Here is a 17,789-nt window from a genome sequence, read left to right as displayed (position 1 = left end):
CATTAGTATGCAATAATCATTTGATTTGAAATGTTGTGAAATTTGGAATAACTGATTATTTAAAGAATAAACAAGGTAAATACATTATAATTTGTAACCAAATCACAGTATATTTAAAATATAATTTTTTCTTGTGATGCCAAACGCTTGCCAACATTTTCAGCAGTATCACGGAATTGTGACTTAACCCTTCCAATGTAACTGTAATGTCTATTTAGTCCATTTCAGGGTTTTTTGTTTTTGTTTTCAATGTTATATATATTAAGGATTGCATAGACTAGTCGACTAGTCGAGCAGTAAACTACTTCAACCACTAGTTCTCGCTGTCAGAAACAATCAACTACTCGAGCGTGCATTTACCATAAACGAAATCAAAATGACAAAAGTAACAATCATCACGATCCAAGGTTGAAGCAGCCAACTACAACTGAGGATTAATTTCAAGAGTATTTTTGACATTTCTGACATTAACATCATGGGGAACCCTCTCGAATGGTGGTCATGTAATGAACACTGGTTTCCTCTATTATCCAAGCTGGCGAAATCATTTCTAGCTGCCCCTGCCACCAGACGAAGTGAAAGAATTTTTCTTTGGCCGGCAACACTGTAACATGGCAAAGAGCAAGTCTGCATCCCTCTCACGTGGATGCACTTGTATTTCTAAATGCAAACCAGCAAACCCATATACATATATACATATATGTATTGAATGTACTGAAACATGGTACATAAAAAGTGGTACATACAAGTAGACAAACATGAAAACACTAAAATTAAATACTCATCATTTTTTTGCAAAGACATTACAAGGAACAATTTTCCTAAAATGTAGGTGGGGCTAAAATGAACATTATTCATGGTTTATGATTCATGCTGTATATGCAAGTACAGTATTGTAAATAAATGTGAACGTATTTCAAAATAAAACTAACCCCTTTTGTACACACTACGATCCAGATGCAGCATATATAACTGTAAGCTCAGAACAAGAATTTTCATAATCACTCTGAAAGACACTTCACATCAAGCGCAGCACACATGCAAATCTCACTGGTTGTCCTGAATATTTCCACACCCCTCTGACAACATCCTCAAACCTGCTTCACACCTAACTCCACCACTCCTGAGCTAATTCAACCATTTAGGCAAACAAAAGGCTCAAACAGTCTTGTCTGGATTTTTAAAGTCCATGTGGACTGTCACAAGCAGGTGAGACAGGGAAGCAAACTAGCAACGTATCGTGGCTTGGGGCTTGCCTAATAGCAGGCGCATTGATGCTGCCTCAGGGCTCTACTGCTTGGGCACAGACTCCACCCCACAGAGTCAACACCTAAGAGAGAAAGCGAGAGACTCATCAGACTCATCAGAATCAAGACGGAGCACCTAAACGAACAGATACTCGATTTCGAGGACAAGCACGCCAGACAAACTCTTTCACTTCAGAGACTTCTGGATGACCACTGTGGATCTACATCCATCAACAATACATCCAACATCGTGAACGCAGAGTCCGACAATAGGTAAGACTTGACAACGTCGTTAAGATTTTGTTCCTGTTGTTCATATGTACATGTGTATGTTCAAGCTGTAACATTTCTTAAGGCTGATCTGTTGATGTCATATACAGCAGGTGTTTCAGATGCACCTGTTAGACTACACCTTGTAAAAAAGTTCTTGTCATGTGGTTGTACACACATGTACTGTTCAGGCTATGCTTAAATAACCAAAGTCTTTCATTTAGAACAGAAAACGTTTTCCAATTTCACCACAAAAAAAAAAAAAAAAAAAAAAAAAAAAATCAATATATCGGGTTATTTACAGAATTAAAACCAGGAAACAATAGATAATGCAGCAAAATTAAATTTCACAATGCAGCAAAAATGTCTTTTAATTTGTGCCTTGAGGAGGGAGCGGCTTCGTATGAAACATGGGAGCCAAAACCTGAGCCACCACTTCTTGCGACAGCGTGTGACAAACAGGTTCCTTAAGGTGGAGTCATTTTCTGCATAACTTGCCTGACAATCTCTTTCTTCAATCTTCTGTGCACCAATACAAACCTTCAGGCCTCAAAATCTTTGCACACTTACCAGACCATTACGTATCCTCATTGTAGTGATGAACTGTACAAGTAAATAGTCCAAGCACTGAAGAAGTCCATGTTGTTGCTAGTGTTATAACATCAGATTTCAAGTTAACCGTTCTGGTAGCTTCTCTACATTTACAGTGCGAGTTAGATCAACATTTAAATATCTTGTATCCTGCAGGTAAGGTCATGGGAAACAGGTGTATGAGGTTTCCCACGCCATCAAATTTTGAAGAAGGGGAGCATGTTTCTACAGGCCTACACTTCAGGCTTCGGTAGTGCAGCAAGAGTGTGTCATGCTCAAACGCAGTCCAGCAAACATTAGAGAGCAGCTAGATGCTAGATAAAAAGTTTAAGAGACAATGAATTTGCTATATTTATTTCCATTACTAGTAAGCTGTGACCCAAAAACAAATGAAGAGTGCTGCTCTTATGGGTGTGGCAGAACTGTTAATCATATATATATATATATTTTTTTTATTTCCCCATTTGCAGATAGGACTGACAAACCAAGCAGCAGTGGATTTGAACAACTGCACCACTATGGAAACCCTTCAAGGAAGAAAACCGAAGAAACCCCATTACATTCCTCGTCCTCCTGGCAAACCTTTCAAATATCAGTGTTTCCAATGTCCATTCACCTGCAACATCAAGTCTCACCTCTTCAACCACATGAAGTATAACCTGTGCAAGAACTCCATCTCTCTGGTGTCTCAGCGCATGGAGCAGACAGGGAAAGCATCCAGAGCTTCCCAGCATAATCTAGCTTTCAGTCACAACAGCAAAGAGCTACCACTGGATGCTGAATCCAGCAAGCCATTAGAAAATGTCAAGATTGAGAAAGCGGTGATTAAGGAAGCAAGAGAAAAGCCTCAAAGTCCCACCAAGGAGGTCACTAAAGACATCCCTGAGCCAGCTCTTGAGGCCAAGGACAAAAGTGAAGACATGGACACTGCACAGAACAAAATATCTTCAGCCTTCTCGCCAGTTGCACGGACATGTGAAAGCGAAGTTCTTTCTTTGTCTCCACATAAGGATGATCAATCAGCCATTCCTCAGTTCTACCAACAAATTGCACCTTGGGTAACATCTGCTTCCCCAGCACAGCTTCTTCCTCCAATACCAGACTATCCTCCATTCATGGTACCTGAAAGGTCCTTGCCTTCCCTCTATGCACCCTACCCACATAACCAAGCAAGCACTCCAGCCTACCAAGTCACGCCTCGAGAGACCCAGAGACCACTAGTGCCATCACCTTTAATCCCACCTAATTCTTCTCTACTCCACCCTTATCACTACAGATATAGTCACTCTGTTTTCCCCAGTCCACCTCTACCCTACAGCTTCTATCAACACCCTGAACTCTCTATGTCCTTACAGAGATCCAGGTATCTTCCTCTAGATGTGTACAGCAGCAGATTTTATCCTCGAGAGTATGGAGGGCACCTGGTCCCCCTAACGCATCCTGAATCTTACAGCAGGCTTGCTGAGGACAGGGCAGTCCAGGAGCATAATACAGGAGACAAAGGTACTCGTGAGAGTCCTTTAGAAGGATGTGATGCCTCTGGGTCTCCAGACAGGCCCAGTACTGCAGATGTCACCCAGCGTATACCTGTTGGACTCAGGCTTGCTTCCCATGGGGAGTCTCTCTCAGGCAGCCAATCACATATTATATCAGGGCCGACTAAAGCAACTGATAACTTACCCAAAATGCCACGTGGACAAATTCAAGAGAAAGTGTTACAAAAGACAGAAAGGTAGCTAAAATCTAAGTGGTACAAATAAATATGATATGAACATGATTAATTTCATCTTAAATTCATTAATTAACATCTTGTCTCCTCTTTATAGGTATGATTCACAAACCACAATTTCTTCAAGAAGCAGTGACATTTCAGACAAGGAGGAGGATGAAGAAACCGAAGAGGAGATAGGTCCCCTTAACCTTTCAAAAAGGGACCAGGCCACATCCAGCAACATGACACATCATCACTACCCTGACCGAGAGCTGCATTATGATTCAGAAAGTAGTCAAGAAGAGGCACCGCTCAACCTCTGCCTCAGGGTACAGTCCAACAACCAAGCCTTGCCCAACACCTCTGAAACTCCAGAAAGAGAAACCATCAGCAATGCTGAAGTATCCACAACTGAGTCACCCAGTGAACACGATCTAGACCCATGTGACCAAAGGCAGACAGCAGCCTTTGCTTTATGCCAGTTAGCTAGCTCTAGGCACATCATTAATGACACTTCTGTTAGCCAACAAGACGCAACCGAGAGCCAGAACACTCAGTGTCTTCCTTCTCCTGACAACTACTCTGTCAAAGACAGTCCTAACATACTCAATCCAAGCACGCAAACACAGGGACAAAAAAGGGCAAATAATAGACCCTTAAGACACACTAACAAACGAGCAAAGGTTAAAGAACCATCCCGTCCTCAAAGAAAGAGGTCACAGAACTGCTGATAAAGAGATGTTAAATAGTGGACTGCTGCAATTCAGATGGTTGAGAGAAAAGCGGTCCAGTGAAAATATCAACACTAAAGAGAGACTTTGCAGAAATATGGCCAGCAGCTACTATCCAGTCTTGAAATATTATAGTATTTATGGCTGTAAAAATTACTTGAGTTATGAATTTCAAAGTTATGAATGAACTAGCAAAGTGTATACCTTCAATGTAAGTTACTTTGAATAAAAGCATCTTCCTTATGCATATATGTAAATAAACATATTTAACACAAGTATTCTTGATGTATAAACATTATGCACTGACTGGAAAAAGACAGCACCCCAGATTACTGAAAAGCTTGTTCGCTTTGACAAATATACAATCTAATGTAACAAAAAGTGAGTGGGTGGTGGCATTTAATGTTTTCAATAAAGAATCAAGCCAAACTTGTAATATTTGAATAAAGTGTTTGAATAAATTTTATTTGATTTTTCACTGAGTATTTCTGAAGTGGAGCATGATAGGTACAAAGAACGTACATTATACTCAGATTAAGATTAATGACAATTTGACTACTTATTACCGTGGCCTAGAGAGCTTAACATGCTGCAATTTAAGAAAACACATGCAATTACAAAAAATGCCAGCAAATTAGGAAAAGATCTTCATCTGTTTGACAGCACACGTGTGGCAAATTCCCACAACACATACAGTTGAAGTCAGAATTATTAGCCCCCCTTCAATTTTTTTCTTCTTTTTTTAATATTTCCCAAATTTTGTTTAACATAGCAAGGAAATTTTCACAGTATATCTGATAATATTTTTTCTTCTGGACAAAGTCTTCAAAGACAAAGGGTCAAAATTATTAGCCTCTTTAAGCTAATTTTTTTTCTATAGTCTACAGAACAAACCATGATTATACAGTAACTTGCCTAATTACCCTAACCTGCCTAGTTAACCTAATTAACCTAGTTAAGCCTTTAAATGTCACTTTAATCTGTATAGAAGTGTCCTGAAAAATATCTAGTAAAATATTATTTACTGTAATCATGTCAAAGATAAAAGAAATCAGTTATTAGAAATGAGTTATTAAAACTGTTGTGTTTAGAAATGTGTTGAAAAAAATCTTCGCTCCGTTAAACAAAGATTGCGGAAAAAGTAAACAGGAGGGCTAATAATTCTGACTTCAACTGTATATATTAATAAAATGTGCTGCATTTTCTCACAACACAAACATTTTACAATAACGCACTTCATTTTCTCTGACAACGCAAACAATTTACCAAAACTTACTGCATTTTCTCACAACACAACGTAAATGTTTCAAGGGGACCCAAAAACGTGACGGATGCCATTGTGCCATGACTATTGCTTAGTGAAAGGTGAATTTTTTGTTGTTTTCTTTAATTTAATATCCCAATTCCCAAGTCTTTGTATTTATTAGCCTAAATAACTACTACCTGTATAGCCGGGTCTGTCACGTTTTAGGGTCTCTTTACAACATTTCTGTAGTGTTCCGAGCTATTTGAAAGTGTAATCCAGAAAATGTTTTATTAATATGTTTGCCTTGTGTGAAATTGCAATGCATTTTTTATGCGCTTGCATTGTGACAATTTGCAGCACGTGTGCTGTCAAACAGATGAAGATCTTCTCAATTTGCTGGCGTTTTTTGTAATTGCATGTGTTTTGCAGCACATTAAGCTCACTCAGCCAACATTCCTTATGTTGGTATGGCAGTTTTAAAATATAACAGGATAAAATAACTAACCATCTGACAGACGTGAAGGAAGCAGGAGTCCTCTTCGGCCTAGCTCTGCCAGAGCCAGGCAGCCCCCATGCCAGGCATTATCTGTTTCCTGAAAACTGCATATAGCACAATACAAATATATAGTGTAATATAATAAAATTCCATATTTGATAATGCTTCAACCATAACCTCACATCTCAGCTATGTAATTTCATACCTGAAACACTCTAAAACAGATTCAACCACGTCATCAGCAAGCTCTTTAGGCAGTCTACCAGTAACCCTTCCAATCCTGCAGGCAGATAAAAAGAAGAATACTGGTTAAAAAATAATAATAATAATTTGCTTTGCTAGACATATTTTAGAGAAACATGGCACTATGATATCCAGCTCATGTAGGCCATGTAAAACAGTGTAATTTAAGAACGTGACTATTCTCACCCTTTGGCAGAAGACCATCGAACTATTGTCTCTTTGTCTTTCAGTCCTAACAACAGTTGTTCTACAACAGAATAGGCGAATTAGCTTTATAAGAGAACGTTTATTTATTTTTCAAGAGAATGTTAAAAAACAAATAGTTACTTACCAATGACAGTCTCGACCTCCTGAGGTATGTCATAGTCTTCATCTTGGCTCACAGACTCTAGATCAGGTTTTGTAGCCTCTACACTTTCAGTGACAGAAGACTGGGCCAGGTTAACAGCAAGTGACCGACTTCCTCTCTGGTACCTGTTCATGAAAAAAACACTTTTTGACACACATTTTTTTTGTTTTTGTTGATTTCTTCATGTTGTGTCAATCCTTTACTCTTCAATTACCTCCATTTGGCCAAACGTGGTTTCAGAAAAGTTAAGCCAAGTCTCTGGACAACTTTTACTCCAAGTTTACGCAATGTGGCCTGGTTACTTTCAGCTATTTTCTTCTGGTTCAGGCACTGCAGAACTGTGGGGGCTGCGATTGTGAAGAGATTGGTAAACATTTGTCTAAATATATTTTGGTATGATAGAAATTAAAAAAGATACACACCATACTGGAGAAAGTCATCCCGTTTCCCATGTTTGAAGAGCTGGGCCTGGTAGGAAATCATCACTTGATTAGGATTATGAAACATTTGTTCTATACCATGTGTTTAAGTTATTTTATGCAGACTCTGCATAACTACTTGAGGCCCTGTTTGGGAAATGCATAACTTCCATAGCTAACTTTAAAAATCTTGCAATGCATCAAAACGTTGATGTGAAGTCAAATTTATTAAACACATTTGCAAAATCCAGTTAAGCTTAATGCCAGCAGCAGTGCCTTAAAAGCATTTATCGAGCATAAAAGTGCACCGCACATGTTTCTGCTCATTGACCCCGTGGCATTTAAAGCTAATATGCAAAACGTCGATGGCAGTTTTAGCACCTCAGGCATTCCCAACACACAGAGCCAGTTTTGTGAGCCTCGAGCAACAGAGATGCGCTTCACAAAAGAATTACAATAGCAGGATCAATTTCACGTGCATGATGTCCCAATGCAAAGTAACAAACTCTGATAAAGATCAGGCATTAAATGAGCAATTACCAGTGCTTTATCTTTGCAATGTAACCCTCTTCTGGCTTTGGCAGGTATCAACTGATATTTAGCTATTATTAAACAATGCAGGAATTACAAGCTTTAAAACCCATTCACAACAAGCATGCTAACTATAAAACCTAATGATAACATTACGTTTCATATTCATACATATCCAACCATATCATTTCTGTGTCTGTCATATTGTAAAATCTGCTGTTGGCTCCCCTATTCTTAATATATTAGATCAATGTTCCTCAACCAGGAGTATGTGGACCCCTAGTGGCTCTTAAGCAATTGCAGTGGACCAAAAGGTCATGAGACCTAAACCCTTTTGTAATTCATGTCAACATATGAACGCTTCAATGATTGATATATTCATGCCACATAATAAGTAAATTGCTTTTAATAGGGGACCTATTATGCCACTTTTAACAAGATGTAGAATACGTCTTTGGTGTCCCTACAGCAGGGGTGTCCAAACTCGGTCCTGGGGGTCAAGTGTCCTGCATATTTTAGTTCCAACCCCAATTAAACACACCTGAACCAGCTAGTCAAGCTCTTTCAATGTATACTAGACACTTCCAGGGAGGTGTCTTGAAGGAAGTTGGAGCTAAACTATGCAGGACACCGGACCTCCAGGACCATGTTTGGACACCCCTGCCCTAGAGTGTGTATGTGAAGTAATCTTCACACGAATAATCTTTTATAACTTTTGAAACTGTCCATTTTAGGCTTCAATCTAAATTGTACCATTTTGGTGACTGAGATTGTGCTCCTAGCCCTCTTTTCTATAAACCGAAAGCACCAACTGTCAAAAAGGGGAAAATCTGCATCCCAATGCTGAGATCTGACAGTTCTTCAAATTAAGCAACATAATTTAAAGAAACTGTTCATGCAACATATACATTTGAATTATGATTTAATTACATCGTTTACCTCTAATTTCAAACGAGCAGATGCATTTGGCTTGAGGCCAGAGATCTAAAGCATTTAGTTCCTAGTTCTACCAAGAAAAACATATATAATTTTGAATCAAGTATATTTTTGAGAGCATGAAAAAAAGTTTCAGATTTAAAGGTGCTCCAGAACTGAAAAAAGGTTGAGAAGCACTGTATTATATTGCTTATTAAAACATTACAGTTCCAATTACCTCTGCATTTGTTGTTTTGCCCATATACATCTATGGAACAAATATGAAACCATGTGACATTTCTTAAGATTTTATGGCTGTATTGAAGTTAGTTGATTTGTGCAAAATTGAGTAAAATGCTACATTTTATTTTATTCTGTAAAAAACTGATAACATTTCTTTTCTTTTTGCCTTTAAAAAAAAAGTTTTGCCTTTTTAGTAGAAAATTACAATTGTTCATGATCGCAAATGTTTTCATTTGTTGTGATTGACAGTGTTAGAACACTGGTATTGTGTCCAATAAAAATTAATACAGTGCTTCCCAAAGGTTTGTAATACACTTGCGGTGGTAGCTGGATTGAAACATACCATTTACCCACATCACATAAATAGTTAACTACAGCTGAAGTTGTGCTACAGTTGAATAATTAAACCCCCTGAATTATTAGCCCCCCAGTTTACTTTTCCCCCCAATTTCTGTTAACAAAGACCAGATTTTTTCAACACATTTCTAAACATAATAGTTTTAATAACTCATTTCTAATAACTGATTTCTTTTATCTTTGCCATGATGACAGTAAATAATATTTGAGTAGATATTTTTCAAGACACTTCTATACAGCTTAAAGTGACATTTAAAGGCTTAACTAAGTTAATAAGGTTAACTAGGCAGGTAGGTGTAATTAGGCAAGTTATTGTATAACGATGGTTTGTTCTGTAGAAAAATATTATAATAATATAGCTTAAAATAATAGCTGAAAGGGGGTAATAATTTTGACCTTAAAATGGATTTCAAAAAATTTAAAACTGCGTTTTTTTCTAGCCGAAATAAAACAAATAAGACAAATAAGAAAAAATATTATCAGACATACTGTGAAAATTTTCTTGCACTGTTAAACATCATTTTGGAAATATTTAAAAAAGAAAAAAAAATCAAATGGGGTTTAATAATTCTAATTTCAACTGTATATGCAACAACAAAAGATAATTTAATTTTTAACAATAATTTTATTTATTTGACAGTGCTTTACACTTCTTTTCAATGGGTTTAAGTAAAAAAAGACTATTGAGAATAAAAAAAAAATCCACTATTTCTGGTACTTTTATGCTATTCAGGAGTAGGCATGGGACGATAACCGGTTTCAAGGTTTACCGTGGTTTGATAAAGTCAAGGTATTAAACCGCAAAAATGTTTTGTTATACCGTTTCTAAGGTCTATGTAGAGGTTTTTTAAGTGTTTTTAACATGTTTGTAAAAAAATCTGTGTTTTTGAAACTAATGAAGATAATAGAAGTCAATGGCTTATTTTAATTATGTAACCTGACATGTTTACTGATCCAAATATTTAAATGTTTCCTAAAATGTAATATATTGTGTTAAATGAAAAAAAAAGTTGTTGTTTTTTAACTCAGACATTTTTTACTAAGACATTTTACAGCAGTAAACACAATACCGTGATACTGTGATACCGTGAAACTGTGATATTTTTATCTAAGGTTAACATACCGTCAGAAACTTATACCGGCCCATACTATTCAGTAGCCATGTGCACCCACTGACAGGTCAAATCTGCTCTCTCTCTCTCTTTCAAGTTCAAAGTAACTTGAATCCCAAAGCGCTATACAAATAAAGGTGAATTGAATTGAATTGAATGAATGTATATAAAATATGACAGAAAAAGGAATAAAAAAAGACAATATCTCTAAAAATTATCTATCACTTGTGAAGCAAGCGGAAAGTAGTTTAGAAAGTAGCTTTAGAAAGCAAAGCAAAAGTTGAATCCTGGACATTTTAGGAGATTCAGAACCCGGGCCGGATGAAATTTGAAGTCCTAAAAAGCACCGCCTCTGTGTGTCTGCAAAGCATGTGGAACTGTCTGTAGGAGTTCTGACAACGAAACGGGTAAACAAGAGAAGATTTTCCACTACTTAATCGATCATGGATGTTTGGTTATATTAAGCGGATACAATAAAGTGTAAAAGGAGGTTAATAATAGTAAAAAACCATGTCACTAAATAATACTTGGGCGGCCGTTAACATACCTGGGTGGGCCTGCTCAAGTAAAGATTATGTGTGGGAAGCACTGGTATTTGTCAGAAAACCTAAAAAACAGCAATCCTGGATGAGCCCCCAATTGTTACGAATTATATCAAGAATCCTTAATCAAAAAGAAGTTAGACTAAAGATGTAACAAGAAACAAATTAAAAACATAATCCCCTCCCCTCACTCCCCAAGAATCTCAAAACCAAACTCACAGACCACTGAGAATTATCAAGAAAAGATTAGTTTTTACATAAAAATAAGAACGTCCGAAGGGGTTTAAGCCAAAGTAAATGACAATAACAAAAGTAAATTACAGAAAACTTCCCTGGAAAATAGATTTTAAATAAAACATGGAAAATTTACCCTCCCTACCAACAACACAAAAGAAAATGAAAATATAAACAAGGCACCAACCTTGGTAATGCTGTTGTTATTTTGACCAATTGTACGTTTATGCTCTAATGCATTTGTATTTTAACAGCAAAAATGTCATCAGTAGAAAAAAACTCAAAAAACAAATCTATTATCGAAAAATACAAAGAAAAAAAGTGGAAATCTCTTTTTCCTGTAGCTGTAAATGTGTCCGTTTATAGACCAACATTCATTACATCTACACCCACGCTTTTATGTTACTGCAAGTGGAAGTTGTACTGTACGCAGCCCTATATGTGAAATAAACAGTGGTTGGAGGCTCACCAGAGATTGTAGAGCTCCATCAAGGATCACAGTCCCCTCCATGGTCATCTCACTGCTCTGAGAAATGGTGGTCAAACACCAGTCCAGAAAATCACCCAGACGCTTCTGCTTCACATCTGGACGGGTCCACAACCTTTGCAGACAACATACAAACTCTTAAAACAAAGAGATCAAGTGTTCAAACAGCGCCCTCTACTGTTTCAGTGAGTAAACTAGTCAATACAGAGCACCTCAACACCTGCTTTTATTTCCCACATATAAGGACAGATAAATTGCTAACACAAAAGAAAATCCTGTAAACACTTACTTACTGTAACGGTGTTCCAAACATATAAAACTTTTTTTTCATAATTCTAATTTTACAAAATGGTTTCTTTTTTAATAAAATCTGAGAGATTTCATAGCACTGGAATTCTATACACCCAGGAAGTTGCTAAGACTTTTACCTTCCACGTTTTGCACTATTTTGCCCTTTTTCAGTTTTCTTTTTCAATAATCTGCAAAAATGTCAACAATTCTGTGTTTTTCTGTCAATACGGGATGCTGTGTGTACATTAAGGGTTCAGTTCTGGGTCATCTGCTATTCATCATCTACTTCTTTCACTTGGTTATATTTTCCACAAACACCAAATTCATTTTCATTGCTATGCAGAAGACACACAGCTCTACCTATCAACCAAACCTAACCTCAAACTACCACCATCATCCCTTACCAACTGCTTCTCTGACATCAAATCCTGGTTCACCTCAAACTTCTTGCAATTAAACTATAATAAAACGAACTTCTTCTCATAGGTACGTGATCCACTTTAAACAAATCACATACTTTTCCTATTTTCACAGATGATTCTGTCATTACCCCCCTACCTTCAGGGTAAGATTCTGGGGGTCATCTTTGACAGCACCCTTTCAATCACTTCACATGTTAATAATGTCACCCGGTCCGCTTATTTCCACCTTCGAAATATAAATTGTATAAGTTCTTCCCTCACACCTCATTCAACTGCCATTGTTCATAGTTCAATTCCAATTCACCTTTATTTGTATAGCGCTTTTACAATGTAGGTTGTGTCAAAGCAGCTTCACATAGAAGATTATAGTGAATTGAAACAGTGCAGTTATGTTTTCAGAGCTTAATTTCAGTCCAGTTTAGCTCAGTTCAGTGTGGTTTAATATTCACTGCTGAGATCCAAACACTGAAGAGCAACCATTTCCCCGTCTGGCCAAACGTCTTGTGCAGAGCTGCAGTCTAGGCACCGGAGTTAAGTCACATCCCATTGACCTCCGTAATAAAATCTTCAATAAATTACAACTGGTACAAAAATGCTGCAGCCCATTGGATTCCCATCTTTTTTAGAATTATAATTATTTATTAACTAATATTTTTCATATCAACACACCTCAAACAAATCAGATCTTCTTCTTCCATTCCCCCTGTCTGCCTTGTCACCATTGGGAGCAGAGCCTTCAGGCCACTCTGCTCCTCAGCTTTGAAATTTACTTCCGCCTGATCTCGTAATCTAAACTCTCTTTTACAATTTAAATCTAAACTCAAAACACATTTGTTTAGAACAACTTACTCTCTTTAACTGGCATTTCTTTTTAATTGTATTGTATTCTATTGACTTTTATATTTTTATTGAAACTGACTGTCCTTAGCTGTCTTGTACGATGACATTGAGTCTCAAGAAAGGCGCCTTTAAATAAAATGCATAATTATTATTATTATTATTATTATTATTATTAAGGAACTTTAATGATTTTAGCATATGGCTGTCAATATAAAACATATGATTGAAAAATTTAAGAGGGTCTGAAGACTTTCCGTACCCACTGTATATATAATAAAAATATTCTTATAGCACTTACTTTGATACCAGCACTGATGCAGCGTCTCGAGATTTGTCACTGACTCTAAGAAAGGACTGGCAAAAAATAAAATAAATTAAAAATCAACAACTGCTTCAGTCATCAATTTATAAAATTAATAAAACTAAATACAGTGTATTACTAAAATTATTGATATTAATCAACATGCTCAAGTAAATGAGTGATGTGTTGCTGGGGCTTTACCTTGGCAACCTCCAGAATACGATCCATGATGGGCTCTCTGTTTGTCCCCGGGACAGTGGACAGATGGCCATCCAGACGAGACAAGTCCAAGGGAATAAGACATGTCATAGACAGCCAGAGGAGGAGTATGTAGCGCGTTTCCCACGTCTAATAGAGAAAATTACAATCATTAAATGATGAACAACTTTGTGCTTTTAGAAATTTAAACAGCAGAAAAAAAAGATACTGTAGTTTGTTTTAAACCAGAAATTACTGACTGCATTTGTTTTTCCTACTAAGGAAATCAGTGGTAACATAATTGAAAATATCTTATTTCGTGTTCAACTGAAAATTAAAAATACACCTAAAGGTTTGGAACCACTTGAGGGTGATAAAATTCACTTTGGGTGAATTATCCATCTAAAAAAAGATAAATGCATTTGTGCATGTAATACTTAATTGTTTCACTTGAGTAAATAACATATTGTTTAATCTACTGGATCAGATAGAGGAAAAAAGAGCCAATAACCAGTGATTAACTCACCTCAGTGTCTTTTTGGTCCTGTCTGCATAAGAAGGTCCAGAACTGGCTGAACATCTGACACTTCATGAGGGAAAAGCTGCATGAAGATTTTGTAGCCTCTGACCTGCAAAAACAACCAGAAATTTAGCCACAAATCAAAACGATTCTCAAGTGGAACTTATATAGAGAGAGTATATAGTGCTTATAGTGCTGTGCATCATCTTGCCTTTGAGATGATGTAAAGGAATTTAAAACAGAGATGGACCAGAAGAGGTTGGCGACTTCTCACTGCGGATCATCTCCAAAAGCATGTTTAGCATCCACTCTGCACAGCGGCAAATCCAGAATTATTAATAGGGTATATGCAGCAGAGCTTTTCATTTTCAGTAATTTAGTTAAAGCTCTTCCAGTGGACTGTATGCCATTATAAAATCGCCATGCCTAAGGTCTGTTTTCTTTAAAAACCAATGAGCTTCACTGCCTGATTTATATACAATATAAATTGGGTTTCAGACCGACAAGAAGCACTGTATTAAATGACATTTTCAGCACCATGTTTTTAAAATATGAAAATTAATTTTACTTCAGTATTTTCAATGGATTTCTGCGATAGCCTGCTGATATTGACAGCATGTGCATGTAAACGGCTTTACACTTGAGCAACTAAATGAATGCTTAAGTCTATTTAACTTATTGTACTTTAATTACATTACAAAATTGATGCTGTAAAGAAACCCTATAAAAAAGTGAGTGTTCAGTCAGAAAGCACATGCATTATGTCCATTACACAGTGTACATGAAGCTTTATCTCACCTAGATGAGGGTCCAGTAGATGTGGCTGCTCCTGGTAGCGATCCATGATAACTGCAATTACAAGCCAATGCACACTAATTGTTTTGTCATTTTATGTAATAGGGTAGTAATACAAATATAGCAGAACAAAAAAAGCAAACCGACAAGACAGACACAGGAAAAAGACAAACTACAGACAGACAGCGGACTGACGCACACCACAAAGCAACAACAGCAGTGCTTCCCACAGGTTTGAAATATACTTGCGGTGAAACACACCTTTTACCCACAGCACATAAATAGTCAACTATATGAAACAAAGAAAACGTACTTAGATTTTAACACTATTTTTTTTTTCTGTTTAACTTTTTTGTCTTTTCAATAGTCAAAGCTAAAAAAAAAAAAAAAACATGCTGAAATAAATGCAAAAAAATCCACTATTTCTCTTTTATGCTATTCAGGAGCCATGTGCCCCCACTGACAGATAAAAAAAATATGCATCTCTCTATCTCTCACATCAGTTCAAGTTGCTTTATTGGCATGACATTTTGGGATGAAAACAGACAATAGCTCTAAAATAATAATATAATACAAAATAAACATGTAGATTGTTTAAATAAGACGAATGAGTTGATTAGCCATTTCTAACGGTGCACAAATATTCTGCGTCAATTTAGATGTAATTACATCCTCTCTGACTATAGTAGATATAGTTTAGATTAAAGAATGAATTATTTAATGTCTCTCTCGCTCTCGTGGATGTGCACATAAATTAACGATGAAAATGAAAGTAAAACCAAATCCCGGACATTTTAGTAGATTTAGAAACCCCGGCCAGATGCAAAAAGGTGCGCGTGTTGGTATGCAGAGCTCATGAGATTGTCTGTGCAGTATGCATTGACAGTTGACAGTGCGCACACAGAACAAGCAGCATGAAACAGGTAACGAGAGAAAATGTCCACTAATCGCTTGCGGATGTTTGGTTACATTGGCCGGATACAAAAAAGTGTAAAAGGATAATAATCATAGCAAACAACAAAAACTTTGGCCTGCCGAAGTAAAGTCTATGTGTGGGAAGCACTGAACAGACAGACAAAACAAAAATAAATACCACAATAGACAGACACACACTACAGACGGTCTAGACAGGACACAGACACAGACAGACAACTAGACAGACAATTGACTGAAAACACAATAGACAGATTTAGAATGTATATCGCATGTCAGACAACTGACAAGTACCCACATCAGACAGACACAACAAAAAGACAGACCAAAACGGATAGACACAATAAAATAACAGACAGACAAAGACAGACACACCCAAAAGACAGACTGAAATCAGACAGACACAAACAAAATGACAAACCGACATGGTCTTGCATGTATTTAGCCCTTTTTTTTTACATATAACAACTTATAGTTCTGTGTTTTGACATTATTGCAAGTTCACTAAAAGCTGAAATTTTAGATAAATAAACTTAAAATATAGTATTTACCTTCCTGCAATATCCTTATTGCAATAAAACAGTAGTTTTTAGGCCTGTTTCATTTTAGTAAAGAAGTATTAGATTCATAGGTGTGCATTTTAAGTTATTATGTATCAAATGTGCACATCCAAACTTGTTCTTGATTGAGACATGTTCAATTCTTCTTTCATCATTTGCAATGTTCCAAATTACATGTTTGTAATTTTTAAATTAAAGTACATTAATTGTAAGTAATGTAAAAGCTGCACACGTGTGTGGATAAAAAAGATATACAAATAAATGTTCATTTTAGCTTGTACAGTTCAAATAATTGTTCAGTTTTTTTTATTGCTGTCATTAAAAAAATCAAATTAACACAATGACACCTTGTGTTTGTGTCAGTCTGAACAGCCGCGCAAAAAAAAACTATAAACCTAGGGGAAACAATGTTATTATTATTATTGTTAATCCCAGAATGTGGATTGTTAAATACACTGTTAATTGTAAATTACCAATTATATGTCATTTCTTTTCATATGTTATGTGTTCATACGTTATGAATGTTACAGTTATCATGCTAATAAAGCAAGTTGAATTGGAATTAGACAGACAGACATATTCTTACCCACAAAACTTCTCGATGGTGGCCTCTCTGCTGACCGTGTCGTGATGACTGTCTGGTAGGCTGCTGATGAGAGCTCGAGTCTCGGTGCTCTCTGTGAACTCAGACAGCACACAACGCCTGAGCCAAACCCTCCGCATCCTCCCATTACACGCACCCGCCATCACTACCAGGCCGCTTCTCACTGACCAGGTTTAAAATAGTGCTAATCGTGCGGGTTAAAGTAACGTTAGATGCAGCAAGTCTCTGAGAGCAAGATCTAGATAGCTGAAGTGTCTGCCGCTCACATTAACCATTCATTTCACTTTAAAACTTCAGGTAACTACTTCACGGTTCGTCTGATGTCGTGCAAAACTTAGGTTAAAAGTACTCAGTGTCCACTCCACAAGAACTGACGAATTGTCTTACATATGACATAATCAGAAAAGAACTGCGTTGAAGTGTGTAATGCATGCCGCGTATTATGATGCTCGCGTCGCTTCTGTCGCACACGGCAAACGTCAACGGCAAGTCGCGAGGACAAAATAAATCAAAACGCGTTTTAATTTCAAGTTTGAAGTCTTCATATGTATGTGAAAGAAATCGCTGAAATCATGCTTAATAAAGCTGCTACTTTGTACAT

At 36.8% G+C, this 17,789-nt stretch overlaps 2 protein-coding genes across 2 annotated transcripts in view; one reads left to right on the top strand and one right to left on the bottom strand.

Moving 5' to 3' along the window:
• LOC130221649 (tubulin-specific chaperone D-like) overlaps positions 1-17,331 on the bottom strand; it is a 69,312-nt gene extending 51,981 nt beyond the window's left edge. Inside the window, 15 exon segments of the mRNA XM_056454210.1 lie at positions 6,302-6,396; positions 6,498-6,572; positions 6,722-6,782; positions 6,867-7,009; positions 7,099-7,231; positions 7,307-7,352; positions 11,707-11,839; positions 13,576-13,631; positions 13,780-13,926; positions 14,303-14,332; positions 14,334-14,405; positions 14,508-14,555; positions 14,557-14,606; positions 15,095-15,145; positions 17,157-17,331. Of these exon segments, the coding sequence (XP_056310185.1) occupies positions 6,302-6,396; positions 6,498-6,572; positions 6,722-6,782; positions 6,867-7,009; positions 7,099-7,231; positions 7,307-7,352; positions 11,707-11,839; positions 13,576-13,631; positions 13,780-13,926; positions 14,303-14,332; positions 14,334-14,405; positions 14,508-14,555; positions 14,557-14,606; positions 15,095-15,145; positions 17,157-17,331 (1,315 nt within the window).
• znf750 (zinc finger protein 750) lies at positions 1,152-5,016 on the top strand. The gene is made up of 3 exons (XM_056454211.1): positions 1,152-1,520; positions 2,579-3,840; positions 3,935-5,016. The coding sequence occupies exons 2-3, from the start codon at positions 2,627-2,629 to the stop codon at positions 4,548-4,550; spliced, it is 1,830 nt and encodes a 609-aa protein (XP_056310186.1). The 5' UTR covers positions 1,152-1,520; positions 2,579-2,626; the 3' UTR covers positions 4,551-5,016.
• Positions 17,332-17,789: the final 458 nt, after the last annotated feature.

The sequence above is a fragment of the Danio aesculapii genome, chromosome 3, assembly GCF_903798145.1.
Source record: "Danio aesculapii chromosome 3, fDanAes4.1, whole genome shotgun sequence".
Classification (NCBI taxonomy): domain Eukaryota; kingdom Metazoa; phylum Chordata; class Actinopteri; order Cypriniformes; family Danionidae; genus Danio; species Danio aesculapii.
The sequence above is the reverse complement of the archived record's forward strand: the minus strand, read 5'-3'. Positions and strand labels throughout refer to the sequence as shown.

Excerpts from the sequence above, each read along its gene's own strand:
- znf750 (XM_056454211.1), top strand. The coding sequence starts at position 2,627 with ATGGAAACCCTTCAAGGAAGAAAACCGAAGAAACCCCATTACATTCCT. Across the intron at positions 3,841-3,934 it reads GTGTTACAAAAGACAGAAAG|GTATGATTCACAAACCACAA; the intron begins GTAGCTAAAATC and ends TCCTCTTTATAG.